Genomic DNA, 27826 nt, shown 5'->3' with positions numbered 1-27826 from the left:
AGAAAAATTCAGCACACGACACAATCGAATAAACAGCTCGGTGAAGGGCCAAAGGAATGAGCGTCGCAATTCAGGTTGCTAGGCGGTTGGTCGCGGGGCACATGCAACTGCAAATTGAAAGGAAGTGAGCCCAGCGTGTTGGGGCATGTCCCTACCCCCTGTCCCATTTACCCATTCCGCATCCAAAAGTGGAGCCACCCACTAGGACGTGAGGTCAGGCGTTCGTTCATTAATCAAAACAATTAACGAGGCCGCATTTGCGCGACATTTCCTTTTTCTGTCAAGTGAGGGGAAAGCCGTGTCCGTCCCGTTTCCCGTATCCCCTGCCCATGCCCCATGCCATGCCCCGCACGTAGCCTAAAAATAATGAGCAGACATATTTAGCGCCCAAGGATTATGGACTCGAAATCTACGGCTATCCGCAGATGTCGTCCCGCCCGATGGGAGGGAACGCCGAGCACCGCACCACCGCAAAAACCATAACAATAACCAATTTGTCAAGCACATTGACCACATCCACAAATTCTGGCTACGCCTTCGTCTCTCTGCTCTCCTGCCACCCCACCAGCTCGTCCTCCACTCCACTCCTCCTTTTCTCTGGCCACGCCGTGCCACTTATGGCAGGAAAACATAAATTTCATGCCAAGAAGCTCTCGGCGCGCCCACTGCCCCACTGCCGCACCGCACCGCTGGCTGGCTGGCCGTGGCATATCGCCCCATCCCGAGCGTAAAGAGCCCCGGCGACCATTTGACAACCCTCCCAATCCATAAACCCCTGGCATGCTCCCCCTCTCCGCCTTCCTGCTGCTCATTTCTTGCTGCCAGTTATGAGAAATGGCTTCCATTGCCACTGCCCCATGCCAGTGCCACTGCCACTTCCGCTGGATCTTCCTCAGCTTCTGCCCCTCCATTGCTGATGTCAGAGAGCTGCATTTCCCGTTCAACTTAATTTCTGCTGTCCGCGCTACTGAGCCAATAATCTTCTTTGCTTTGGAGGATAGCGACAGTACAAATAAATTATGATCTCCATTCGACAGGCAAAAAAAAAAGAAGAACGAGCTGCACAAAGGATACAAGCAGAATGCCAGTCCCTTGCCAAGGTCTCACGCGAGTATGGTGGAAATTCCTGTCCCTGTGTCCAAGCAGCTCGAAATTAATTTTAAAAGCAATTCCTGAGCATTTTGCACACTTTATTTGGGCCTCGATTGTGCCAGTGTCCGTGTCCGTGTTCGTGGCCGCCTCCTTTGTGGCGAATCCTGTTCAGCCTCGCCTCGACCTGATTGCAGTTGATAATCAAAGAAAGCAGCCAACAGACGGTGGCTGGCTGCGACAACATCCACTGAGGTGGCAACAACAAGGGCCAACGGCAACGGTGCGGCAGCAGCTCCGTTATGTCCTTATCCTGGCTGCCTGTTGTCCCCGTGTCCTTCGACTGTCTGCTTCGTTTATGCAACAATTAAAATTCGCAATGAGCGTGATTGTAAATTAAGAGAGATAAAAAAATATGTCACATGTGCGGGTTGTTTGTTTTGCAGCGATTCGAGTCTGTGCGGCATTGTGTGGCACTGTGTGTGTGTGTGTGTGTGTGTGTGTGTTACGAGAGTGTGGCATGAAATATGCGGCAGGCTTTTATTTATGATTTCCGTTGATAAATGGGATGTCCCTCCTTCTGCACGGATCCAAGTGTGTGTGGGTTAATAAAAAACAGCAACAGAAACAGCCGAATTTTTATCGAGAGAGCATGCAACACGCTGGCGAATGGCGAATGGCGAACGGCGACTTCCTGTTGAATTTTTTAGCGGCCCAGCAGCAGCCTTGACACCTGCGCCCTGCAGGCAGCTGCAAGTAAACTCCACAATTAACTGCCCCACTGCACTTGGCCCCTAGAACTTAGTTAACTCTCAGTGCTGCTGGTGCTGGTGCTGTTGCTGCTGCTGTGCCCCTATCCGGACCTGCATCTGATGGCCGCGGGGCAGTCGTCGTCGTTTTCTTTAACTTTTAATTATTTTGCGAAATGCGAAAACGAGAATTGCATTTCGAGGCAACTCAAGACGCGAAATGCGAAACTGCAATCCTCTGACCCCGTTGGCCATCTCCCATCTCCCATCTGCCCCCGTTCGGTTTGCTGGCGTTTATTTTATTTACCCAGCGCCATGCAATCTCAACTTGCAGCCTTGTAAATCAGTCAGTCAGAGCCCGAGAGTGGCGTGCTCGTCGTCTCTTGCCAAAGGTGGGTCCTGCGCTTTGCCACTCTCCACTCCACTCCGCTCCCTCCTCCTCCTGCTGCTTCTCTTCCTGCAGCTATATTTGTTTTGTTGTAAATCGCAAGAAGCAACAACGAAACGAAAATGTTGCAGGCTGCTCGGGTTGCCGCTCACCACTACACATGCCACTTTACACCCAACGCAAACACGATTTTCATTTGTATAGCATACACCAGAGAGCGCCAGAGAGAGAGAGGCACAGGCATCCGCGCTCCCTCCCGCTCTCTCCATCTCTCTGTGTTATTTATGCAGAGTAGAGCCCCCCCCTACTCACCACCCCACGCCTCGTTTTGCCATCGAAGGCAACGCGGATTGCTTGTTTTTCTTTTTGCCATATTTTTTTCCCTGCTGTTGCTGTTTAACAAAGCGCATAAATTCGCTTGCAACTGTGTCCTCGTGTGGGGTGCAACGTTGCCACATTGCCACGCTGCTGCCCACTGACCTGCACCCTGCCACCCCCTGCTGATCGGCCCCACAAAGTGTTCGTTTCGGCTTGCTGCGCTTTCTCATCTGCCTCTTGCTTGGCTCGTTCCTTCCTCCTCCCTCGGATACCAACGCTTTTCCCGTGTTTTCCCGGTCTGTTTGTTTGCTTTGCCTCTGAGCTGGTCAAAACGATTTTTGCCTTGGCTCGTTGGACCGTCGTCGCACTCCTCTCTAAACAACCCCCCCAGTGGGCCACCCACCCATAACCATATGCAAAATGTTGCTATTTCTTGCTGCTGCTGCTGCCGTTGCCCCTTATCTGTGTCCCTGTGGTGCCGCCTGACCGCCCACCCACTCGCTAAATATAATAAAAAATAACGCTTGCAACTTAATCTCTGACAGCTCGTTACCCGTTTGCCTGAGCACGATATTCATGAGCTGCTAAGCTCGAGTTACAGTTACTTGGGCAGCAGCGGCAGCCCCAACCATGCCCCACCATCGCTCAATTGCAGAGCCTGCGCCAGAGTGGAGCAGCGGGCAGTCGCCTTGAGTGTTTGCTGCAGATTTCCATTGCTTGTATTTCACCTGACGCTCAAGGGGAAATGTATTTATGCATTTTCACAATTTTTCCCCGCTTTCTGTGCTTTGGCTTTGACATTTCGATTGAGTTACATGAAGACCCCCAGCCCTTCCTCCATCCACCGTCCATCCCTTTGGCTGATTTCACTGATATACCATCTAGATGTGTGTGGTGGGGTGTACGCGTGTCGGGTGTCGGGTGGCAGAACATTTTCTGGCCGACATTTAATTTATATAATTATCAACGGTGGAAGTGCCAAAGGGGTCAGGGAGCTGCACACACGATAAGCGAATTTCAGTTGAGAGACCTGACACTCGCCGCTCGCCAAAGCACGATAAGAGGCACACACACGCACACACGCACACACCACACTCACACACACACAATTAGCGTTGACTAATACAAGCACACACAGCTATTCGGACACAAAGATACACGGATACACGGATACTGCTGCCATACACACGTGCTCGCTCGCATTTCGTTTGCTCGCGACTCGCAGCCATTACGCATTCATTGGTCTGCTGGGACTCCATTGTTGCGGCCAGCAGCTGCGTGCTGCCAAAACCAAATGAGCAATTGACTGCCGGCCACACCCAAACCCACACCCACACGCACACGCACACGCACAGCCCAACCCACTCCACTCCACATTTACATCCTCATCCACAGAGACCGAACCCGAAACGACCTTCTCCCAGCGTGGTGGACCTTTGCATTATCTCTTGGCGTTTTAATGTGTCGGTTTGTAAATAATTGCAAAAAACACATAAATTATGTATTTTAATTTACATTTATTTTGCGCAGTTTTCAATGAAACTGTTACTGTTGCATCGTGCCACATTCCCCATGCCACACGGCTGCCTGCTGCCACCGACAACAATGTTAATTTATTGTTGCATTCCCGATTCTTCCGCCCCTGACATTAAATAATTGTGCATTTATATGATTTAATTTGCGGCCACTGGCCAGCGGAGCGGCAAAAATGTGCCACAAGCTCTGACTAATTGCCATGACTACGGCAAGGGCTAGGGCTACGACTGTGACTCGTTGTTGCCACACATTCTCTCTGCGATTCGGCTTGTATTGAATTGGGGTTACTGGGTTAGCAGCACCACCAACAGCAGGAGCAACAGCAGCAGAGCATCCTCAGATCAATTGCTCAGCCACCGGCAGGCGGAAGAGGACAAGGAGCCACACAGCCACACAGCCACAAACAAGACCAACAGATACCTACATATGTACATCTGATGTATGTATATATGGAGAGACAGAAATTGCTCAGCCTCCAGCCAGAAATCGAATACATATATTTGATGATGAATGTGCAACCGCACTTCCATTGCATTCTGCCTGCAGCATCTCCTCCTTCACATCCACATGTGCCTGCCCCTCGTGTGTGTCGGATTTAATTTGGTTATTTTACAGAAATTGCAGCCATTTTTGGATATCCCCAAGAAGCAGCCACAACTGAAGATTAGCCAGGGATTTGCGGGCTGGCCAAAGATCGGATCAATCGAGCGGCAGGAAGCTGGGAAATGAAGCGTGCTCACTTGAGGCCACTCGGACGGATGGGATGGGATGGCCGGAACGAGTCACAGGATCGGAACGAGTACAAAATTACTTGCAAACAAATAGGTATAAGTGGAAAGTTCCTCAACAATTTTTCTCATTTTTCCTGCTCTTATTGCTGGTGCTGATGCTGGTGCTGCTGTTTTTTGACGCTGCCACATGTAAGCCGGGCGAGGGCAAAGGCAAAAGTCGTTAAAAGTTTATGAAAGTCAAACAGAGGAACGTGCTGAACGAAGTGAGCCGCCACCAGAAAGAAGATGGCCAACACGAAAATGAAGCTTGAGAAGAAGCTAAAAAGTCGTGGAGAGGCGAGGACAGACAAGAAATTGTTATAAAATAACTAAGCGCAACGAAAACGTGGCTCATTGCTTGTTGGTCATCGAGAGTTCCACCCCGACAGCCGGCCATGTCAATGTTCATGTCTCGCTCCATGTCCTTGCTGATTATGGTTTTTTCATTTGCTGACCTCGGCCCATCACGGCCCGGGGAAAAGAGTCCTCCACTGTTTTCCACTGCTGCTCGGATTTTATGTGCATTATTTCCATGTTTTTATACCTCTATTTTGAGAGCATTCTGTGGGTATGTTGCATGCACAATTAGTGTGATTGGTAGGCAGAAACCTCTTAGAGGTGTGGAGATGTCATAAAATATAACCAAATAAATGCAGATCTACCCACAAATATGAGTTAAAAGTCTTGATGATAGTTTTTTAAATCCCAGCAGTTGTTTACAGCACAAAATAACTCTTCATCAACAGCACAAAAACAGAGACATAATCCAAAACACAATCCAAAGTAAAAAGAAAACTTTTCTGCGAGTATTTGCCAACTAATTTCCATTATCTTTATAGGGTATCTTCTACTTCAATCCATTATTTTTAGTGTTTTTTTTTTTTGCTGGTATGCTTTAAAAATGTTTGCAATTTTTTATGCAGCGCCACAACGCTGCCAATGCCAGGATGGGAGAGGCCACAGGAAGAGTGGACTCCCTCGAAAAGCAAACAACAATGACTCGTCGTCGCAGGGGTGGTGGTTGCGGGGTGCTCAGGGGGGGTTATCCAATGCTGAGTACATTGTCAAGCGCCATTTTCCGCTTGCAAAATGATTTGATGGCAGCGGCATATCCGCTTTAAGTCTTCTCCATCTTCGCTTCCGTCGCCCTCTTTCTGGCTCTTCTCTGGCTCTCCTCGCTGGCCCTCACTTCACTTTACTTCCGTTCCGTCTGGGGGTCCGTTCCGCGCTGTTTGCGCTGCATGCCATAATCCTTCAAATTGTGCTCTGCTGCCATGTCGGTTTTTGCATTATGACTCCTCTTCTGTCCGCACCCCAACATTATCAATTTGTGCGCTCAACTTTGTGTTTAACTTTTGACTTTCCACTTTTCTTGGCCATCAACTTTTTCGCGAAATGCTCGCCCGTGATCAATGTCCCACCTGGCAGTGCCCTGAGGGCCAACACTCTCTTCACTCCACCATTTTCCAAGGGCCGCACCCATTTTAATTTGAACTGTCAAAGCCGTGCGTTGGAATCATAAATTTTATTAAGCGCAACCAAGCGACCATTCTGGAAACTGACCCCCGATCTGCACCCGTCCTGCTCCTGCTCCTGCGTCTGTTCCTGGTCCAACTCCTGGCGCTGTCTCTCTTCTATTAGCCGGACTGCACGGTTTAATAAAAAGTTTCGGGAGTCGCTTAAGTGGGTCGGACAGAGGGTGCCGAAACGGGCGCTGAGGTTGCGGTTAAAATACAAGTATGTATATATATTTATATATCCACATGTATATATATGTATTGTATATATCTGGAGGTGTACATATATATCTGTTCTCTCTCTCTGTTCTCTTCCTCCACCTCTTGTAAACTTTTTTAATGCTTCGCCGTTTTATGGGGAACGAGAGAAAGTGAGACGGGGTGTAGACTGGCTTTTCGAGGAAGTTTTTGGTTGCCTTCTAATAGAGTCGTAATAACTTCATCATTATTGACGCATAAAATAAAATTTATTTATGCTCGGCGGGCCGCTTTTCGCTTTAATGCAATACATCCATCCCAGCCCATTCCATGTCATGGCATCCCAACCATCCATCCATCCCATTCGGGGGACCCAGAAATAAGACTAAATAAATGCTTTTATGTGTGCGGGTCCCATCCTTCCTGCCGGCACGCCCCCCGAGAGAAAGTCCTGGGCCAGGCATAGGCATGGATTTTTATGGAATATTTCTGGACGCATTTTTTTTCTGCTCATTTTATTCCTTTACGCATTTAATGAACTATGATGAGGGTATACCGGTGGCTGGTGGCTGGTGCAGGGTCCCGGTCCAGCCAGACGCCCCCAATTCCCTATCGAAATCAGCACCCTTTTCGATTTTATTGAACTTTTTTTATTAACTTTCGCATCAGACGAAATTTATTGCCTTTTTGTTTTGCGTGGGCCTATGCGAGATAGAAGGTCTTTGCCCGCCCCCAAGGATACTCTGTCTTAATGATAATTTCTCAGCATTTGTAGGAGAAAGAGGCGACGACATAGAGAATGCTTTGTAATTGTAAAAAGAAAAGAAGAGAGAGAGAGAGAGTGGGAGAATTTTCCATTTATTTATGCATATTTGTGGAAGGAACAAAGGCGCCAAGCCACGCCCACACACACATACAGAGGAGGGAGGAGGAGAGCATGGAAAAGCTGCTCGCAAAAACAGAAGCGAAACGAAACGAAACAAAAACCCCAACAAGACAAACTTAACTAACTGTGAAATTTCTTATTGTGATTGCGTTTGTCATTGCGTTAGTTTACAACTCTGCAGAGTCTCTCTCTCTCTCTCTCTCTCTCTCTCTCTCTCTCCTTACACACACAGGAACATGGGACTGAAAGACAGGTGTGTCATTCACACACACACACAGGCACAGTGACAGCCGCTATGTGCCACACACAACTTTCCACTGCAGGCAGTGGGAGCGCTGCTCAAAAGACATTGACTGCGCCATCGCCAAGTTATGAAAATCTGTGCGAGAATTCTCTTAGCTAAAGCGCATTGAACTGTGCAAATTGCGAGCAATTTAATTTTTTTTCTCTCTCTTACTTTTCCCTCTTAGAAATCATGCTTGCTGCATGCCTCCCCCCACCTCTCACACGTCGAGGCAAACTCTCACGCAGCTGCCCCGCGGGAGGTTGGGAAAACTTTGCGTAATACCAAAAAGTGCTGGCAGCACATTTCGAGTGCAAACTTTATATTAGAGTTGAAGTGCCACATAGACACAGATGCACACACACACCACACACACATACATATGTATGTATATGTAGCACACACACACACACATACAGACAATCCCAAGCAAGTAAGTAGAAAAGTGGCAAAAGTGCAAGTACGTGGCTTGGCTTGCCTTTGGGGTCCAGAGCAATAGCTCTGCCTCGTACCACAGACACAGCCACTGCTGCCCCCGTCCCCGTCCCTGCCACGCGTTATTTATGAGTTGCGTATGTTATAACGAACTGCAGCAGCAATTCTCCTAGTATAAGGGCAGGCAGGCCGCAGCATCACAAAAGCGCAGCATCAGAAAGCAATGCCCCAATATGACAACGAATACGACAACGGCATGAAGATGTTTGCTGGTAAAAAGGAACGAAAAGTAAAAAAGCGTCCTGCGACGACCAGTTCTCGCAATTACAGTGCACACAAGTCATCGACTTGCTCAAAAGTTCAGCCAACTTATGATACTCGACAGCGCATTTTCCCTGCTCGCATTTTCCCCCTTTATTCTTTTTTCTCTCTTTTTGTGCATCGAAAATAAAATATTGCAAATTTCCCTTTAGCTCTCCACAAAGCTGTGTGTCCCGCGTGGGCCACCCCACCGCCCTGATCCTGTGTGCCACCTGTGCCACCTCTGTATGCCCCCGCGTGTCAGCCGCTAACTAGGTGGCGTGGGTGATGATGTTGCATTGGCGCTTTTGCACCTATTTTTCATGTGACTCCAAAGAGACCTCCTCCTCCTCCAGCTCCAGCTCCGGCTCAGAGTCCGTGGAAGTGGATATAGACCTCCTCCTGCTCCGCCATTTACCTGTCCCTTTGAATGGATTGACGATGACACGCAATGTTGCGTTTTAAAGAAATTAATACACTTCCCGCCGTTTGCCCGCCCAGCGTTTTCCATGGCCCGCTTTTACCCCGCTCTTATACCATTTTCCAATTGCACGAATACTCGTATCCCCGTGTATTCCCCCTGCGCGTGTCGCTTTTGTGTCGCGTTTCTGTTGCGTTTGTGTCGCGTTTCGCTGCTCAACGATTTGGCTTCAGGACGTGCAAATTTAATTGCATAATTTCAGATTTATTTTTAATTCAACTACCGCTACAGCAGCGTTGCAGCACACCATACTTACCCCTTTCCGAGTGTGTGTTTGTGTGTGGCAATTCCCCTGCTAGCTGTTCCTTAATGGTCGTGAACAAAACGCTAGCTATTCGCCGTAATAAGGGGTTATGCGACGAGATTCAATAAAAATGAATTTGCAAAATGTTCACATTTAATGAGCTCCACATGTGCGTTTTTAATTAATAACAAAGCGGGCATAAACTCGTAGATACAGCTACAAACAGAGCAACAGTGCAACAGACACACATGAACGGGCAGGAAGCTTAATTTTTATATTCCACTAATTTTACGGTTTAGATTATATTGGATTTGCCTTTGCACCAATGCCGGATGCTTCATGTTCCACTAAACTGCTCTAAACATGAAAGGAAGGTTGGCTTCTCTTTGTTTCGAAGCTGTTGTTCCCCTTAAGGGTAACGCGATATTACGATATTAATAATAATTTAATGGGTGAGAGAGTAATATGTACAATCTCAGCAGCTATTAAGTTATCAGTGTTCTATTTCCTCGACTCGTAATAGTCAAAGCTCCCCTTGAACAGGGTATAAATGTATCCTCAAATATCCAAATATTGGATTACTCGGTCTAATTAGGCACCGAATGGATTACCAATATGGGTTTGGTACATATTCGCATATTCGGCTCGGCCACAGCCGGTGAGCATTTCCGGGACGCAGCATTTCAGCATGTCTAATTGTCCTTTTGCCTCCCCCCTGTGCTGGAAAATCAAAACAAAATTTAATCATGTTAATATAATTACTAAAAATTAAGCCATAATCAACACACGCACGCGGCAGGCACAGGCTCAGGGCCAGGGACCAAGGCCCATGGCAAACACCTGCCAGCAAAAGGCAAACAACAAATGGCGGAGGACTCTGGTTCTGCTTCCTTCCGCCAGCACAGAACATAACACCAAAACGACCCAAATTATTTTTAATTCCCCGCAGGATAAGGCAGCAGTTGAGCAACCGGCGCGGCGGAAGGAGGATAAGGCCTCTGAGCGTCTGCTTCCACTGCAATTTATCGTAAGCGACCGGCAGAGTCGCGTGCTGCGAATATTAACGAAATGATTATGGAATTCATAATTACACAGGAGCACAGCTGTAGGTATGTGTCGGTCCCATTGTGTATTGTAAAATGCGTCAACACATTCGCTCAGCTCGATCCCCGAAGAGCGGAGCGGTGCGGAGCTCGTCAGACAATCTCTCAGAGGCAGGAATGTCGGCATAGAGGGGAAAAGCGTTTGCCCTCGGCCCACATGGCGCACACGCAATTTCCAATGCTTTGCCAACTCAAATATTTGACGCATACAGTGCGTGATTAAATTAAATGCGAAGCCAGGAGGAGGCCAGGCCAGCCCAGGCCGCTTGCCAGGCGACACAACTAATTAAAAACGCCCGAACAACGGCGACGTGACCGGGACCGGGCAAGGATTTTCTCTGCTCCCCCAGCCCCAAAATTCAATTGGCACTCGAGGTCGATGACCCATTGAACTGCTCTGCCAAATGTGTGTAATGGACTAGCTGCCGCCCAGAGCCCAGCCGCACGCATAATTCGATTATTGTCCCTCGTACATATGTACCATTCGGTTGGGATAATTCAATAAATTGCAATTCCATGCTGCTAACTCGCCCCGTGGGGATTTGCCTGCCAAATCAAATGCACTTAACTAAACTAAATGTTGCCACTCAGCCGCAAACATTCACACACAGAGAAGCACACAAACTCACACAGGGACTCAGGCGGTGGCAGAGAAATGCGCCCCAAAGTAGGCAACGATATGCTGGCAGCATAAATTTCATTTCGTGTGGAAAAAGGGAAAACTGCTAAAAGGGACTGCTCCCATCCCATCCCGAGATCTGCCAGCCTCAAACGCTTCCCCAAAATAAGCTGAAACTGAATTTGAAACTTTTTTAAGTTAATTGAAATTTTGTCCAGGGACCCGACGGGGACACGAACTGCAGTTATACCTTGGAAAAAATGTCAGAGCACGATGTGGTAGAGCACTCTCCCTGCCTTAGCTGCCCTGTTTAGCTTCCTGTTAAAGGGTATTCGCTGAAAAAAGGTTTGAATTCTAGTTTTCGTTTGATCAGAACCGGGATTGCCTCTGCCCATTTCTGGGCGAATATTTATGCCCATGCGTAGGTCTGGAAAGGCGGCAAGGCAACGGCAACAGCGGGCGGGACTTGTTGAATGGCCAACGAATATGTTTTGGCCATTTGGCCCAACCGCTTTCCCACTTGTTTTCGTTTTGGCATCCTCCTTGTACTCGTCCTCGTACTCGTGCCGCAGAAGCGCCAAACAGTTTAGTCAGTGCCGGGCAATGTGCTTAAGTCTCATTTATTTTTCATGACTTGGCCTATAAAAATTGTAATTTCATTACCACCGACAGGCGGTTGTATAGCTAAGGTGAGAGCGGCTGTCCGTGGTGTGTTGGAGTTGTTGGGGGTGGGAGGCGTGGCAGATAGAGGGTCTTGAGCAAAAGTGGCAAGTGCAAAAATTGAAACACACTTGAAAAATGGAAGGTGGCCGGAAACACAACCACAAGCACAAAACACCCCGAAAGGTGTCTACTCCCACTGGCCCTGCCACCATCCCCTTTCCCCCATTCCACCTCTCTTTATCCTCACTGTCTGCCTGGCTGTTACCTTTTTTTTATGAATTTTTAAAAATGTTGCTGTTTTGGCGGCTGGCGGCTGCCGGCGCTGATTTCGCAGTCATGGGCAGTCATGGCCGTGTGGTCGTCGTAGGACCCAAATGCCCGGCCACTTGTTAGCTATTTTACGTTTGCACAAAGCCGCTCGCCGTCTCTCTCTATCTATCCGTGTGGGTTGTGTGGCAGAGTGTGGCCAAGGTACTTAACTTAAATGGCATATACACTCCTCCACTTGCTCTGGGCCTGGTTCAGCTGAGTCTTTGGGTCTGGGCTGGTATTCTTGGCCAGTCGACATCAATTTAAATTGAATTTTCACTTACCTGCTGGGCAGTCTCTGAGCTGAGGCTGAGGGTCGAGCGGCTTGTGGCTTTTGAGTTTCTTTGGAGCGCTTTGGTATGCAGCCCAGACGCTCGACAATTTATGTCTTGAATTAGTCTAATGTAAAATTTAAACCGAAACTTTTTTTCTGCTGGCCGAGCACTCAATTCAACCGCATGCCCAAAAATGCCACGGGGTTCGGGGTTAAAGCGCGGAAGGGCAATCTTAATTGATTAGGCCCGAAATTAATTAGCAGCGAATATTTCTGGTTCCGCTGCGGCTTGGCTTTTGAGCATATTCATCATGCTTTGATGGGTTCTCCTCCACTTGTCCTACCGGTCCTGCTCTCAGTCCCATGTCCGCGCTTCAATGTCACCAATTATGCTAATTAAAGGTGCCTTCAGCGGAGGTGGAAAGCCCAACAAAGCGCGCAAAATGTCTCTGTTTATGGCCCAGAGGGATGATGGGGTGCCTGATGGGGGAGGGCGGTTATTTTTAAACGTCAAATTGGCAGGCTCAAAAGGAAGGGCTAAGGCCTATGCAAAAGGGCTAACTAGCTGCTGGCAGGCTGACTGCCTTCGGGTGGGGCGGGTCAATTGACAGCCGAATCGTAATTATCAAAATATGTAGAAAATGGGAGAGCTGCCGGTGAGGTAACAACCTTTTGAAATTGACAAATTAACATAAGAATGGTTAGCCAGATGAGCAGTTACCCAGTTGAACGTTTATGCAGACAAAAGGGCTGAGATATGTATATCCAAAAATTGCTGAATATCTTAAGCCTTCGGGCGGTAACGAACCTGTTGATGAATCAAATACAAAATTCAAATTTAAGGCAAGCCAGGACCAATTTCAGGGAACTCTGGGCGTGGCCTTGCACATTGTCTGACGCTGCTTAACGCTTGCTGCACTAATTCAATTAAATATTTGTCTTTGTAGTTTCCCAGTCGCACACACAGGCTGGGCCCCAGAGCACAGCAGGGAAGAAAAGAAACGAAAGGAAACCAAGCCAAACGAAACGAAGAAATATGATGAGGGCAAAAATACCCAGACACCAGAGAGTCCATGCCACTCCTCTATACCAATACCAATCCCAATCCCAATCCGAGTCCCTGACAAAGCCAAAGACAAAGAGAAAGCCAAGGCTGCCGGCTAAGGATAAACAGCTCACCGTAGTGGCTCCCAATGCTCTCGATTCCCGGCCAGGACATGGTCTTCGCGGGAGCGCAGGGGGGAACGGATGCCCCAGCGCCATAATGCAAATATTGTCGAACGTGGAGCTTTCACTCAAAAAGTGAGAGCAGGCCCAAGCAGTGGCGAAGGAACTCGAGCTGGGCTGGAGGCCCCTGCAAGGAATGAATTTATTGCTTTTGGGAATTTTCCACTTGATGGCATTTAATGCGATTTAGTATTTAAATGAAGACGGAGCTGGAAGCTGGAAGCTGCAGATGAAGAGATGGAAGTGGAGCTGGAGCTGGGACAACAAAGAAGATAAACTCATTCGGGCGAATTAAATTAATCTCAGCCAAGGCAGCAACTCCTCCTGCTTATGGCAATGATAATCCTGTTCCTGCCCAGCCACGGACTTTACACCCATCCCTCTTTCTGTTCATGTGAATTTAAATCCAAAATGGATATGTTCCAGCACCAATCGATGGCTTCTCGATTACGTCGTGGACTGTCCAAGGGCTCGAAATAGTTTTCGCTGATTGAAAATGGGAACTAGACACGGTCACACACGAGTGCCACCACGAGGCACCCACAGCGCGCGCCCAGTGGCCCACTGACTGACTGAATGACTGAATGACTGACTGACTGACAGGGCAATCTAAAATGTTTTGCTCGCTGCACGTGAGTGCCCTGAACAGGGGCCATCCTAGCACCAGCGGGAGTCGCATCAGCAAGCAGCAGGGGGATAAGTGCTAGTACACCGCATCAGCACTGCAGCACTACAGCATACCTTTTTCACCGATGCAGAATACATATCAGTTTAGTTTCTTCAAAGAAAGTTAATCGGTGAAACAGCTTTCGTGTGGCAGCTGCCTTGATCCACGATTGCCAACGCTTTTAGTTTCATTTGTCCCAATGGAGTGCACGTTCCCCTTCCCGCTTTAAGCTTTAATGCAAAATTTATTTAAAAAATTGTTCTTTTTGTGTGACTTTTTATTATCGGATAGTGTATCGGCATGACAATATGTTAGTTGAATAAATAAATAAATAATTGGTGTGTCGCAAAAAGTGTAAAGTGCATAAATCTAGCTGCCGCACAGACAGCGCAGTAAAGTACAGAACAGTATCCTAATTATATGTGTAATATGCAGATAAATATTTTGCTGTTTGGTTAACAAATAAACCAACGCCAATGCCGAGCAGGGTCGATTGGCCGTGGCATAATTCAATTAAAATCGCCAGCATTAACGTTAACACTCCTCCTCGAATGGGTGGGGGCAGTGCAAATAGATGCAAAATAATTGACTTTTTGGCTGCCCGCAAATAAATATTAATATTAACTTAAACTGAATACCCGACACAGACACGAAACTGGAAACTATGGAAGCGGAAAAAACTATGCAAACTGCGGATAATAATCGTAATAAAAATAACAAACTAAATGTCTAAATTGATATACCACCACCGGAGTACAGAATAAATAATTGATATTCATATAAGTTTATGTGTAGAGAGTGTAACACGTAACGCCTATGCCTAGGGGGAGGGTCGAAAGTTTTTTAACTTTTGCCCGGGGGTTTGTTTTGAAGAGAAAAAACTTTCAAGGAGTCCTACAGCTAATCGTTTTTTCCTTAGAGTCTATTATTAACATTTGTTTCGGTTATTAAGTTGTTCATAGAACTTACTTTTGATATATCATAGATATATGGTTCCTAAAATTACCGCCACACCTTCATGCTGCCCAGCAGTGGCTGCACCAGTGGCTGTCTGTGCCTCCGCGGAGAGCGTTGAGTGATTGAACCTTTAACCAAGTTTCGCCTCAGGTTACTAATGGTGGTTCCTCACTTCACTGGCAGAGGCACACAACAGCACGGGTGCAGGATTATCCACTGCATGTGGGGGCAGCATTTGAATAAAGATGTCGGCAGTAAGTCAAACATATGCCTGCAGCGATGGGCCAACAGCCACGCCCAGCCGCGGGGGCAAGATTAGATTTACATTATGATGGATTGCGCTTAAAACCTCTGCCCTCCGACGAACTTACCTTCGCCATGCGGGCAATGGTTTTAGTTTTTTGTGCCTACGAGCTAGAGCCAAACTTAATCGATGCACGAACTTACCTTCGTGCGCTATAAAGATTGTGTATGTACAAGAACTAAGACCCGCTAGACCCACAAGGCTAGTCGGGCATAGTCGGAGTGTGTGGAATGGGGGACAGGTGGGACATGTGGGACATGTGGGGGAAGTGGCTATGCTAGCAAAATAAATACCCTTAGAGCTACGCGATCTGGATAAGAGTCCCAGTCCTCCTCCTCTCTACTGGTTGTAGGGATGGCAGAACTGGTAGACCAGGCGCTGTGACCGCTCCGTCTTCTTCATGATGCCCTTCTTGTAGTACTGCCGAATGGAGCGGGACAACTTGTCGTAGTTCATGGCCGGGCGATTCTTGCGGCGACCCCACAGCTTGGCCACCCGCACCGAGTCCTCGATCTTGAAGATGCCCTTGGTGCGATCGATCCAGCGAATGGCTGTGCCGTTCACCTGCGGGGAGGCCAGCAGCTCCTTGAGGAACTGCCACAGATGGATGTGGGAGCCGCCGCCAGTGCGTCCGCCACTGGTGCGCTTCACGGGCGTGGAAGTCGGTGTGGCAGCTGCTGTCACTGCGGCAATGGGCGTGGGTGTAGGAGCTACTGCAGCTTCCACCTCCATTTCCTCCTCGTCTGTTCATGGAAAAAGCCAAGAAATTAATCTCAAGAGAACCAGCAAGAGAATTCCCAATCCCCCACGCACCTTCGCTGTCCCCATTGAAGTCGTCCAGATTGAGCATCGGATAGCTGGCTGGCGGCCACAGATCGAGGCCTGGCTGCTGCTGCTGCTGCATCGGCTGGCTGTTTGGCTGATCGGCATAGGCCATCTTCCATATCTCCAATTGGGCATGCAGTGTGCTCCCGCTCTGGAAGGAAAAGAAAGCCGAAAGTGATACATTTTGAATGGGCACACAGATGGAGACAGAGTGGAGAGCAGACCAGAGAAGAGCCTTAATCCCGGCTAGATCTCAATCTAGACGGCCTATCAATTGGAAATTCTTATGCTATCCAAGTGCATAAATAAATCTGCAGTCTCGTGTCTGTGTGTAGGCAGCCACCGCAGACAACAGACAAGCAAAAGCAGCAACAACCAGCATCAACCAGCAACAGAAGCAACAAAAACCAAATGCGACTGCGACAACGACTTACTTTCACCTTGCAATGTCGTTGCTGGTCGTTGGCTCAGTTCGAGTGGAGTGGAGTGGAGTGCTGCTGCTGCTGTTGCTGCCAGTCCCCAGAGCCAGAGCCAGCGACAGAGACAGAGAGCCATTGCCATAGTCATCTGAGCCGCTGCGCGATGGTTGGCTCGTAATCATCCATCCAAGTGCTGCAGTTTCACCAAACAACCTTCACACATTCTTTCACCTTTACAGCCATGACCACGGTTACTAATTTTGTCGACTGGCGTGGCATGGCTTGGCTTGGCTTGGCTTGCTTTTGGCTCCTCTCCGATTTCATTTCGCTCGCGCTCTCCCGATCACGTTCGTTGCCCAAGTCTTTTGTTTCGTTTTGCTGCTGCAGTGGCACCACCACCACCGCCACCACCATCCTCATCATCATCATCAGCATAGGGGCCTAAACGAATGTAATCATTGATATATTTTTGGCAAAATGTCTTCGGACTGGACTGAGTCTTCGCTGGAGAGCTGGAGAGCGCATGTGGAGTAGTTTTTACTCGTGGATGCCGCAAGCCTTTGCCTAATTGTTGCCAACAGGTTTCGGGGGTTTGAGTTGTTTTTGAGTTTTGCGTTTTGCTTTCCGATTTCTGATTTTGGCTTATTCAAGTATGTAAGCTCCCGTGGCCTGGCCTGGCCTGGTCTGCTCTTCTGGCCCGCTCTGGCCTGGCCTGCCGCTCCAAGAGCCATGACGTCAACGCCAGTTACGAAACTTGTTTCGTTTTAGTTTTCGTTTCGTTGTATTTTGTTTTGTTTGCCTTGTTTTTGGTTGTTGTTTTTCTTTTCTTTCCCCATTCCCATTCCCATTCCCTGCCATACCAATTCGATTTGATTCGTACGCGAAATTCGATTCAATCGCATTGATTGGGCTTTCTGCTTTCTGCTCTGCGCCTTTCTGCCTTTTGCCTTTTGCTTTTGCCATTTGCATTGTGCGATTGTTTTACATGGCATCGGACATTGCTTTGTGCCGATCAATTTTGTAATAGATAGTTATTTTGGCACCCTCGCCTTGCCCAGTTACTGCACACCACAATGCTGATGGCTTTGATCTACTCGTACCACGACTTACCTCTGGCAGACGACGCATGAATTCCTCTTCGCTGAGTAATGCCAATGCGGCACCGTCTTCGGAGAACTTCAGCTCCAAATTGGCGGCCGGCGGCAGCTTGAACTGTGCCAAGGTGGATCGTAGCCATGCGTGTACTTGCGAGGGTGTCCACGCATTTGGATCTGCAAATAGTTAATCCATGATGAAATCGGTAAATGCCAAAAGGAGGAGACTCAGACGCACCCTGCGATATTTGCAGCTCCATGCAGATGGCATCAGCCTCACGCTTGGCATGCTCCAGCGCCAGCGAAATGACAGGCTCAAAGTCCCCGCGCACCTCGGCCAAGCCGCCGATGAAGGATTCCAGGGCCAGTGGCCGCAGGTTGTGCTTCTTCTGGAAAGTCGTGTCCTCCAAGCACTCGCGCAACAGCTGATGATCGGGCTTGGTGTCGGGCAGCGACCTCGCCTGCTGCTGCTGCTGCTGGAGCAGGGCGTTCAGGTCGATGAAGCTCTCAATGTCCGAGGAGTCCAGCGGCTCCGCCTTGATGCTCTCGCTGCAGGCGGAGCGTGGCGAGGGTGTCTCACAGTTGGACTCTGGCGGGGAGGGCGGCAGAATGTGCAGCTCCTGCTTGATGCTCGATGCATCCAGCGAGGGTGAGGGGCTGCTCAGGCAGTCGTAGCTGCCGTGAAACTTTCCGAAGGCCCCGAACGAGGCGAACTCGGACTGCAGGGGCGAGGACTGGGGCGAGGGATAAACGCTGTGTGGATAGGCCGGAGGAGGGATCAACTGATGGCCAGAGGAGGCATATGCCGGTGCCGGCTGCTGTTGTTGCTGCTGGTTATCCGTGGGGCAGTCCCAGGCACACTCGATCTTAATCTGTGGCGCGTTGTATTGGTAGACTGTCGTGGGTATGCCGGCGTCCTGCGGCAGCAGCGACAGATCAAAGTTGTCCGCATAGGCGGAGTACTGGTCCGGCGGCGTGAGGGCCTGGAACGGTTGTGGCTTCAGCTGTGGACTGTGCGGCATCTGTTGAGGCAAACGAAAAAGAACCAAACCAAAATTAGTACATGGATTAGGGACATGCACCGACACCGTCACTGTCACTGCTAATCGGCGCCATCTTTGCCTCGATGAAGAATTTCGAGTATCAGCAATTATCAAGCGATCTGAGCTGCCAAATTGCGGCCACCTGTCTTAATTATCACGCCCATGAAAGTTAATGAATTTTTGTTACTTCTCCACTGGTTTTACGAGCTTGTGTCTCCAGTGGCTGTCTCTGTGGCTGTGGCTGCTGTCGCCTTTCTAATTCGTACTAGCATCACCGGACGACCTACCTGGCGAACGCCAAAATAAAGTATGGAAATTTTTGTGTGTTTCGGCTTGGGGTTTCTGACTCCGCTATTCTGATTTTGATTCTGATTCTGATTTGCTTGTCGATTGCTAATTGTTGATTGTCGTTTCTTAACCTTAGGATTTCCAAAAAGGCGGGACGGAACGGTCTGCAGAGGCAATGTCGGTGGCGGCGGCGACGGTGGGATGTGAATGCGAAACCGACCAGACAACAGCAGGAGACGTACTAAGCTTCGAGTGGCATTGATTTTCTCATTTATCAAGCTGCGACTTGGCCTGTGACGCCACAAACAGCAAACTGCAAAAAAACCCAAAGCACCAGCGCTGTGGAGGGGGGCGTGGTCGTGGTCTGGCCAAAGGGGGAGCACCTAGACTAGGGCAGGGCAGGGCAGGGCAGGGCGTTGTGTGGGGGCAGCGTGTTCGGTGTTTGTTTGTGTGTGATTATTTTTTTTATTATTTTTATGAGCAGCCCAAACAATGACTAGATCGAAATCAAAGCGTTCTCTTGTCGCTTGCTTCTCACAGAGATTTCTGTGTGTTTTTCTGCGCCTTCCTCCCCTACTCATAGTCTATTTTTTTTCTGCTCTCTTTCGCTCTATTTCTTCCCCTCTCTTCCCCTCTCTTTCTCTTTTTATTTCACTTTATTTTGTGCACTGTACACTGCCAGAGACTTACTCTAATTTTGGCGCAGTTAGGCTGGGATGTAATATTTTTTAGAAGTTATAACAGATATAAAGATATAAAGCCTTCTGGCATTCGGTTCCTCATTCTGAATCAATCAACAAAATCCCTAAATATATCATCCAGTTGCCGAAGGAATGATTACTGGAAAAACAAAGCGAAAACCATTTATTCTTAAAATAATTCAATCAAATTTTAGCAAGCGATTCATTATCAAATTCCAAACCTATTCATAATCCTTCAGCTATCATTCCCATAGCCCTGAGGGAGGGTATCTTTAGTTGCGAACTCATCGTGTTTCGCCTTTTCTTCTGGTTGTGTTTTATATTTTTGTTTGATATTCATTTGCACATAGCGTCACAAAAGAAGGCAATGCTAATATATGGCCCGAATGCGCTACCAATTTCTACCTCTGAGAAACTGGTTTTTCATTAAGCAACTCAATGCAGGCAGGCATTGGGGAGCTCGGTGTGGCACAGTGCTGCAAGGGGGGCGGACGTGCAGAAGAAGGTTGCCAATCGTAGGCAGAGGAAGCTGCTCGGGGCGGACAGGGGGACTTGCATACGCCATGGCTATGCGCTGTGCGCTTATTATTAATAAAACAACTCATACTGGATTTTCCGACAAGTACTTTCGATTGGTGGAGGGTGCCAGGGGCGGGGGCATGTGTGCTGAAGGGATGGCTGCCATTATTGTCTGTTCGACGTTCGCCATAATTCTAACTAGTCACGATGTTATTACAATTTCTATGTTTTAATTGTTCGACAGCCCCGGTGTGTGTGAGTGATTTGGGTTCGCTTTTCTCGCCTGCCTGCTAATTGCCAGCGCAAACATTTCGATTTCGCTGTGGACTGCCTTGCGTAATCTCCATATTATTAGAGCAAGTATCTCAGCCCTGTACTTAGGCACTTAGACTAGGGTACTTCACCGAAACTCTGCATCCAAAAGAGTCCCCGAGGAAAAGCGAGGACACGGTACATGATTCAGCAGCAGCTGCTGCAGCCGATGACTCAGTCGGAAAGCCATAAAATATGTGATTGCCTGGCAAAAACTGCATAATAAATTGAGGGAACAGAGACATAGCCAGTGGCTCTATCTCTCTCTCTGTCCAATCCACCATTTATGGACCATTAAGGGCGACTCGGGCCACTAAAATGTCAACTAGTTATTACATCTGCCTGACTAGGCACAACATTTTCTATGCATTTTTTAATAAACTATTTTCACATTACATTTTATGACTATTAACAGTGCCCCCCCACCACGGGTTGGCAGCCATAAATAATGCCGGAAAAAAGGTCTTACAACTCAATTTGAGACAGCGTTTGGCCATTAAGGAGGAGGACAGAAGGAAGAGGAAAAGGAAAAAGGAAGAGCTCTCCGAATAGGTGATGCCAAATAATGCCTATAAATATTCTCCCGGCTCAATGGCAATAAAAGTGAAACAGAAATTTGCATTTCGACCGGACATTTGATTTATTTGCAATATCTTTACATTTTTACCCCTAGACCTACACTGAGAAACTGAGACCCACATCCTCACAGCTGTGCAAATTAGATCACTTGGGTTATTCCACATGGATTCCAAACACAATGTGAACGCTTCTATGTATGGATTTCCTGCTGACTTTGAACAAAAGATCTCAACGATCTGAATCATGTGGTGTACTCGTAAATTTTAATTAAATCTTTCCATACGTAGAGAGAGAAATACAGAGGAATACTGAAAACAAGCTCGGCAGCACAGTTCTGACGAGAATTGGAGTTTCCAATTGCCCCGAACAGCGGACAAAAGGCTTTTTTTTTGTGGGCCGCTTAGCCAAACGCTTTCGGCCGCTAATATTTCATTGGCATGTCGGACATCGGTCGGTCGGTCGGTGGCTGTCAATAAACGCCTTTGTCATGGGTGGACACGGGGGACAGGGCGTTGCAATGGTCATTTAGGAATCATATATCGGCATATAAATAGCAGCAGCAAACACCACCAGCACCAGCGCCCGCACCCGCACCATTGAAACCACCCAATCAACGTCACAAATTGGTGGGTTCTCAGAGCCGACGAGCGTTGTTTTCATGTTTGGCCATCGATCACGGTGGAGTTTCAGCCACTTGGGCACTTGGCTATGGTTCTACGGTGTGGTGTCAATGCCGGGACAAGGGAACAATGGGCCGGGGCCAGCAATTAGGATTTGGCCAAAACGATTGTCAGGTGTTGGGTTGTACGTACGTACCTACATACGTAGTATTTTTAGAAAACCCACAATAGCCGGCGGTTCTATTTATAAAACCATTTACAAAAGGTACAGAACATTGATACACTCGTAGGTGTCCGACTACACAGAGAGAGAGCGTGTGGGTGCGAAGTGTGAATGTGAATGGGTATGGGAAGGGGAATGTGAATAGGAGTGCATTCCGTGTTCCTCTGGGCTTTCCACCTGCCCCGAGCAACAGGATCCAACACTCGCTTGATTCAATGAAAATTACTGTTATCGCGGAAAGCAATCGACTGACCAACTGACTACCAACTGCTGCTGCCAGCTGCTGACTAATGCTAAATATTCAAATATGATTGGGACACAAAAATTCATATATATGTTAACCACAAAATTCATAAACGAGTGTGGCCCTGGCACGCAGTGGCACCAAAAGAATCGTAAGCCAATTAAATTATAGCAATTTCGAGCATTCCAAAAATGTCGTAGAAGCCTCAACGCTTACTCACTGCAAAAACAAAATAAATATGAAAAATTCCAACAGGCGATAAAATCATATTTCCAGCAAACAAAACAAAAGAAAACGAATCAAATTTGAGGCCAAAGACATGTCCAAATCAGACAGAAATCCAAATCCAACAGACGGGACGAGTTACATGAAAATATATTTTGCGAGTGTCAAAGGCAGTGGCTGGGATTTCAATTGGATTGAATTTCCCTAAATTGAAAAACCCTTACCCAAAAATTAGCAACAATAATATTTAAGCAGTGCCAGACAGTGAGTTCAGTGAGGGGGGGCTAAGACGGAGAGCAAAAGTAATAAATTGAAAATAGCAGGCAACAAAAAGGCAAGAGGAAAACAAGTTTTATGTATGATTTTTGTGGCTGGGGCCGCAACGTCAAACGAAATTCATTAGAACAAGTCAAAGCCATTGCCAAGAATGTGGCATATTCTCGTGTGATGTGTTGTGTGTTGTATTGGTGTGTGGCTTTTGCCTAATAATAAAATCAAGTTTACGTTTTAAGAACGACAAAAAGCATTATTAAAAGCGGCGATCAGATAGCAGTCAGCTTATGGTCGTGTGTGGTGCGGTGTGGTCCGGCGGCAGATAATAAATCGAACGAATTGGCCAACGCCTCGGGCGAGCCGCACGACCGATCTATATAGATATGGCCACGGGTGGGGTACACCATATAACATGATCTTACACGGGGCGCGGCCCAGGCCCATAGACAAAGGAAACCTTGGCGCGGGACACAGAGTCTGAGTCGCAGTCGCAAGCGAAGTCAGAGACAAAAGGTTGCTTGCCCGACTCCCCCTTGGTGGAAGTGAAGGGTAAGATATAAATATATGTATGTGGATATACTATATAGTTATACGACTGTCCAGAACAGTTGCAATTACAGCTGTGGCGCAGCCTTGGGGCCTGACATGACCATGTTCTCATGCTGATGTTGATGTTGAATTATGGCCAAGTGGTATTTAAATTAATTTATATGTATCTTTGAACCAAATAAAACAAACTATGCAAATGTGTCGCCCCAGCCACAGCTACAGCCTCAACCTCAACCTCCTCAGGTGTTCAGTCTTCGAGTATTGGGTTCTGGGTTCTGGGTCTCTGAGTTCTAAGTTCTGGGTCTCTGGTCTGGCGACAATTGTCAGGTAATCTGTTCTAATCGCATTATGGCAATGGAGCTAACAAAAGCCACGAGAAGCGAAGACCAAACCCCTTCACTAGCCACCAACTACCGCTGCTACCGCTGCCACCTCTCTCTCTCTCTGCCACTCTCTGCCTAGCTCCATCTCGTTCCCTCTGTGGTGGTAGATGCGCAAGCGCAAATTGTTTGTTTAATGAATGTTCGCTTTATTCGCTGGCTTAGGGATTGGATATACTGAGGAGGAGTGCGGTGTGGTGTGGGCAATGGGGTTATGGCAATGTTGAAGTGCGCTGTCAACAGCATAAGCACACAGACACACGGGCACGGATAGATACATAGATACTGCCAGAGATAGAGATGGAGAGATACAGATACATATAGTATGTATGTAAGAGCACAGCCAGCAAATCCCCCAACAATATCCACGTACAATCTACGAAGTACGAGCACTTTGGATGCGTGGGTTAAGCTGTCAAAGAGACAAGACTTATTTCTGCTTATTTTTACATCGTTCGCCTCTGCCTTCTGTTTGTTTGTCTCTTTCATTATTCTCTGTATATCTGTATCTTTTGTTGCTGTTGTATCTGTGTGTTTGGTGTTGGCTTTTAGTAGCTCTATCTGTCTGTCTGTTCCGTCTGGCTGTCTGTCCGCCCGACAGTCGTGACGGCGCAATTCTGTTTGCAGTTCTTGCCATTCTTCGGTTCGCTTCAACTATTTGCATTGCATTTAATTGTCGACATTTCATGCTAAATAAATTGCTGCTGCAAGGTTAATAAATATCTTGACACAACAGAGCTACAAAGCTGCAGTGGTACAGTGGGAATGGGTGCAACATTTCAATTATGCTAGATTCTTTTTTTCCCACCTCATTATACAAACAGTGGATAGGATTGAGAGTGTATCTCTCTCGCTTAAATATGCATATATTGCTGAGATCTAGAATGTTCCGGGATGTCGTAGGAAAACCCCTTAATTAGCACTCAATCGCACATTGGAATGGCTTTTGCAGGATTTTCACTTGTCAAGCTTCGTGCCTCAGGGCAAAGCCACCGCCATTCAGCAGACACTTCACCACCATGATAGACAACCCAGACAGACACCACATGAATGGCAGTATGGTGCGGTAGCAGCAGCAGCCCATCCCACACTCTTGAAAGGAATGCGCTTACGATACTCGTAATGTCTACGCACTGCACCACGAACGAACCCTTCTGTCACTAGCTGTTGCTGCTGCTGCTGCTGCTCCTTGAATCTCCTCATTATGCTTGGCACGCACCGACAATTATTCTGTATAAAAGACGTTGCGTTGCGAAGCCAAGTCATTTTCAATTTGCATAAAAGCCTGGGCTACACCGCAACAGCAACAGCAAAAGCAATGCTGCCGCTGTTGCTGTTGCAACCACAATGAGACTTAAGAAGCCACACCCAAAAAAGTGCCAAACCCAGCGATGATTATTGTATAATCCACTTGATTGATATTCAACAATATTAGATAGATGTATGGCCAAAGGGCTGATGGCTGATGGCTGCTGTTCTATGGGGAAAGATACTACAGGGGAAAGCGAACAACTTGAAGTATTTATGTCAGGCCTCAACTCATCCCAACCCATTCCATACCATGCCATGCCATGCCATCTCATCTGATCTGCGAAAGCGCCTGCATTTATAATTGCTGGCAGTAGTATTTATTTTATTATGTCCATAAATATAATGAGACTGGTTGAGAGTACAGAGTGGGGAGGCAGTCAGTGGAGAGCGGGGCGAGAGCGAGTAAGCGTCTTGAAGTGCATTTCTAAATGCTGTTCAGCGTCAACTTCTGTGTCAGCGATTGGAAAAGCGCGAGAAGCTGCCACATTGCAGCAGTGGCAGCATCAGCGCGGAGACACATTTCCATCAAATCAATCAAAAATGGTAAATACAAGTTTTTTTTTCAACTGCATTTCTACAGTATTTTCTTTTATTGCAATGCCAAGCAATAGCAGCACCAGCAGCAGAAGCAGAAGCAGCGACAAAACGTCAAAGACTTCAGCCTAAGTAGGTCCAACAAAAAGTATCTGCTGGCTGCTTCTGCTGGCTGCTGTATCTGCTGGATTGGAATGCACTTTCCGAGTGAAATGCCAGGCCGACATGGCAGCTCTTACTATTTGTGCTGAAGCTTCTGTTGTTGCTGTTGCCGCTGCTGCTGCTGGCTGCCACCGTTTGTTGTCATGCCATAGTTGACAATCATTTAGAATCACTTCTGGCAAAATGAAAGCATCTTTTGAAAGTTGCTGCTGTTGCTGCCACTGCCACTGCTGTTGCTGTTGCTGTTATTGTAATTAAAGCGAAATGCCATAAGACAAATGGGAAAATGTAACTGGCAAGTGTTACAGCAAGCCTGGCCTTAAGCCAGAGAGGGACACAGCGACTCTCACCCAGTGACACGCATTCGCCAGATACTACATCTGCCAGCCGCCCACACGAATTGGTCTGCTAATTAAAAGCTGCCACAGCAAGGCATCTCTCCTACATCTCTACCACTCTTACTCGCTACTTTCCTATCAGTAGTACACGGGCTACACGCCGCACACGCAGCTGTGGCCCCCATCAAAAACTGCGCATAATATTCGAGCATAGCACTGCGAGTGCGAGTGCCACAAAACAGGGACTGGCAGAGATACAGATACATTTCGCTGGCTGATAAGGGCTGGCAAAAGGTTATCAACAGTCAGCTATCATCGGGCCGGGCCGCCTGTAGTTGTGCTCTGGCCCCCATAAAAAGTGCCACTCACATGGACACGAGCACAGCTACAGTTAGAGTATCTTTTCAGTGTAAATATTTCAACTTACCTCACTGCCATTTGCCAGGTACAACATCTTCTCGTACTCCATTTCAGTGCGTGTGTGCGTGTTTCCTTCTGCCTGTCTAGATAATAACAAATCTTCGGGCTCTGGACTGTGGCTGGCTGTCTTCCAGATGTATCGCTGTGGCTCTAGCTGTTGCTGTAGCGCTGTGTGTGTAGCTTTTCGCATGCAAAAATCAACCTCAACTGCGAAAGTCTCGGTCTGTCGTTCGGCCGTCTCGTTCTGGCTGTCGGCGCAAGCGGCACCTCCCGCTCTATCCGTCTCTCTTCGGCTCTTTCACTTGTTGCTGTTTATATTTTTCCTTTTTCTTGTATTTTTTAAATATTGTAAACTAGATTCACGTTGTTTTTGGGGCTCTTTTGGCTCTCGCTCTCGTGGATTTTCGTTGGTTTTACACTGTTTCTGTCTTTTGTGCTCATAATGAGCCAAAGATTCGATTTAGTTAATTGATTTAATTACGATTTTGATTTTTATTTGGGTTTTTGGTTTTGGTTTCAAGTCTAGGCTTTTTGTTTGTGGCATTCGTGGGTACGGGACGGGACGGGTATTCACTGCATTTCGTTATTAAAATTTCCACTTGCAAACTTGTTGCTTTGCTCTTTCTATCTTCGCACTCTTGCTGTCTCTGTCTCTCGCTGTTTGCCTCTCTCTTTCTTTCTTTCGCTCTCTGTTTACATATATCGATCAATCCGTCCGCTGTGAACCGTTCGCCGAGTCTTCACGATCAATTCTGTTTGCACGATCGGCAGTCGTGCTTCGGCTTACCTCATGCGCTACCTCCGAAAGCTTTCGAGCCACCAACAAAACTGGTTTCAAAGCTCGCACAGCTTAAAAGCTGCTGGAAGCTCGCTGCGGCATAAAAGTCCATCAATTTCAAGATGAAATTTATTATTTCGCATAAAACGACAGAAACAGAAACTGCCACTGAAAATGCAACTTTAACAGAGACGAGGCTGGCACTGGAACTGCCACTGATACTGCCACTGCCACTGCAACTTTGATTGAATTGCTGGCCACGCCCACTATCTCTCTCTCTCTCTCGCTCTGTCTATCTGCCCTCATGAGGAGCAGCCATCCATCTGTCCGTCTGTCCGTATATCTGGTTGTCTGTGGATCTGTCAGCGCTTGCACTGTTTGCGGGCTGGATTCGCCGCGGGGCTGCTGCCACACCAGAGAGTGTATAGAGCTGGCCAACCAGTCCCGACAGATGTGTACACTGTGCAGATACTTTCCACCAACAGTGTTCGGGTGTGTGTGACTGTGTGTATGTGTCTCTATGTCAACTGCATTATCATTTCCGCTTCCGTTTGCCGCAGACCCAAAGACGATGCCAAAGCCACAGCGACAGTCGTCGGCGGCTGCGGCGGTAAAAGCGAAATACAATTTCAAAAGTCTGTTTGACATTTATATTTCATTGCACAATGACAA

General features: G+C 47.7%; 1 protein-coding gene across 2 annotated transcripts; it reads right to left on the bottom strand.

Annotated features, from left to right (window-relative positions):
- Nucleotides 1-14312: 14312 nt before the first annotated feature.
- On the bottom strand, nt 14313-27113 carry LOC117897650 (DNA-binding protein D-ETS-4). 2 transcript variants are annotated; one of them, XM_034806625.1, is made up of 5 exons: nt 26384-27113; nt 17894-18677; nt 17672-17832; nt 16131-16293; nt 14313-16060 (listed from the first exon to the last, which is right to left on the bottom strand). In XM_034806625.1, the coding sequence occupies exons 1-5, from the start codon at nt 26564-26566 to the stop codon at nt 15657-15659; spliced, it is 1695 nt and encodes a 564-aa protein (XP_034662516.1). In that variant the 5' UTR covers nt 26567-27113; the 3' UTR covers nt 14313-15656. The 2 variants fall into 2 exon arrangements, with proteins under 2 accessions (XP_034662516.1, XP_034662518.1); XM_034806627.1 differs by lacking the exon at nt 26384-27113 and adding an exon at nt 19118-19140.
- Nucleotides 27114-27826: the final 713 nt, after the last annotated feature.

Source organism: Drosophila subobscura, chromosome O (assembly GCF_008121235.1).
Source record: "Drosophila subobscura isolate 14011-0131.10 chromosome O, UCBerk_Dsub_1.0, whole genome shotgun sequence".
In the NCBI taxonomy this organism is placed as follows: domain Eukaryota; kingdom Metazoa; phylum Arthropoda; class Insecta; order Diptera; family Drosophilidae; genus Drosophila; species Drosophila subobscura.
The sequence above is the reverse complement of the archived record's forward strand: the minus strand, read 5'-3'. Positions and strand labels throughout refer to the sequence as shown.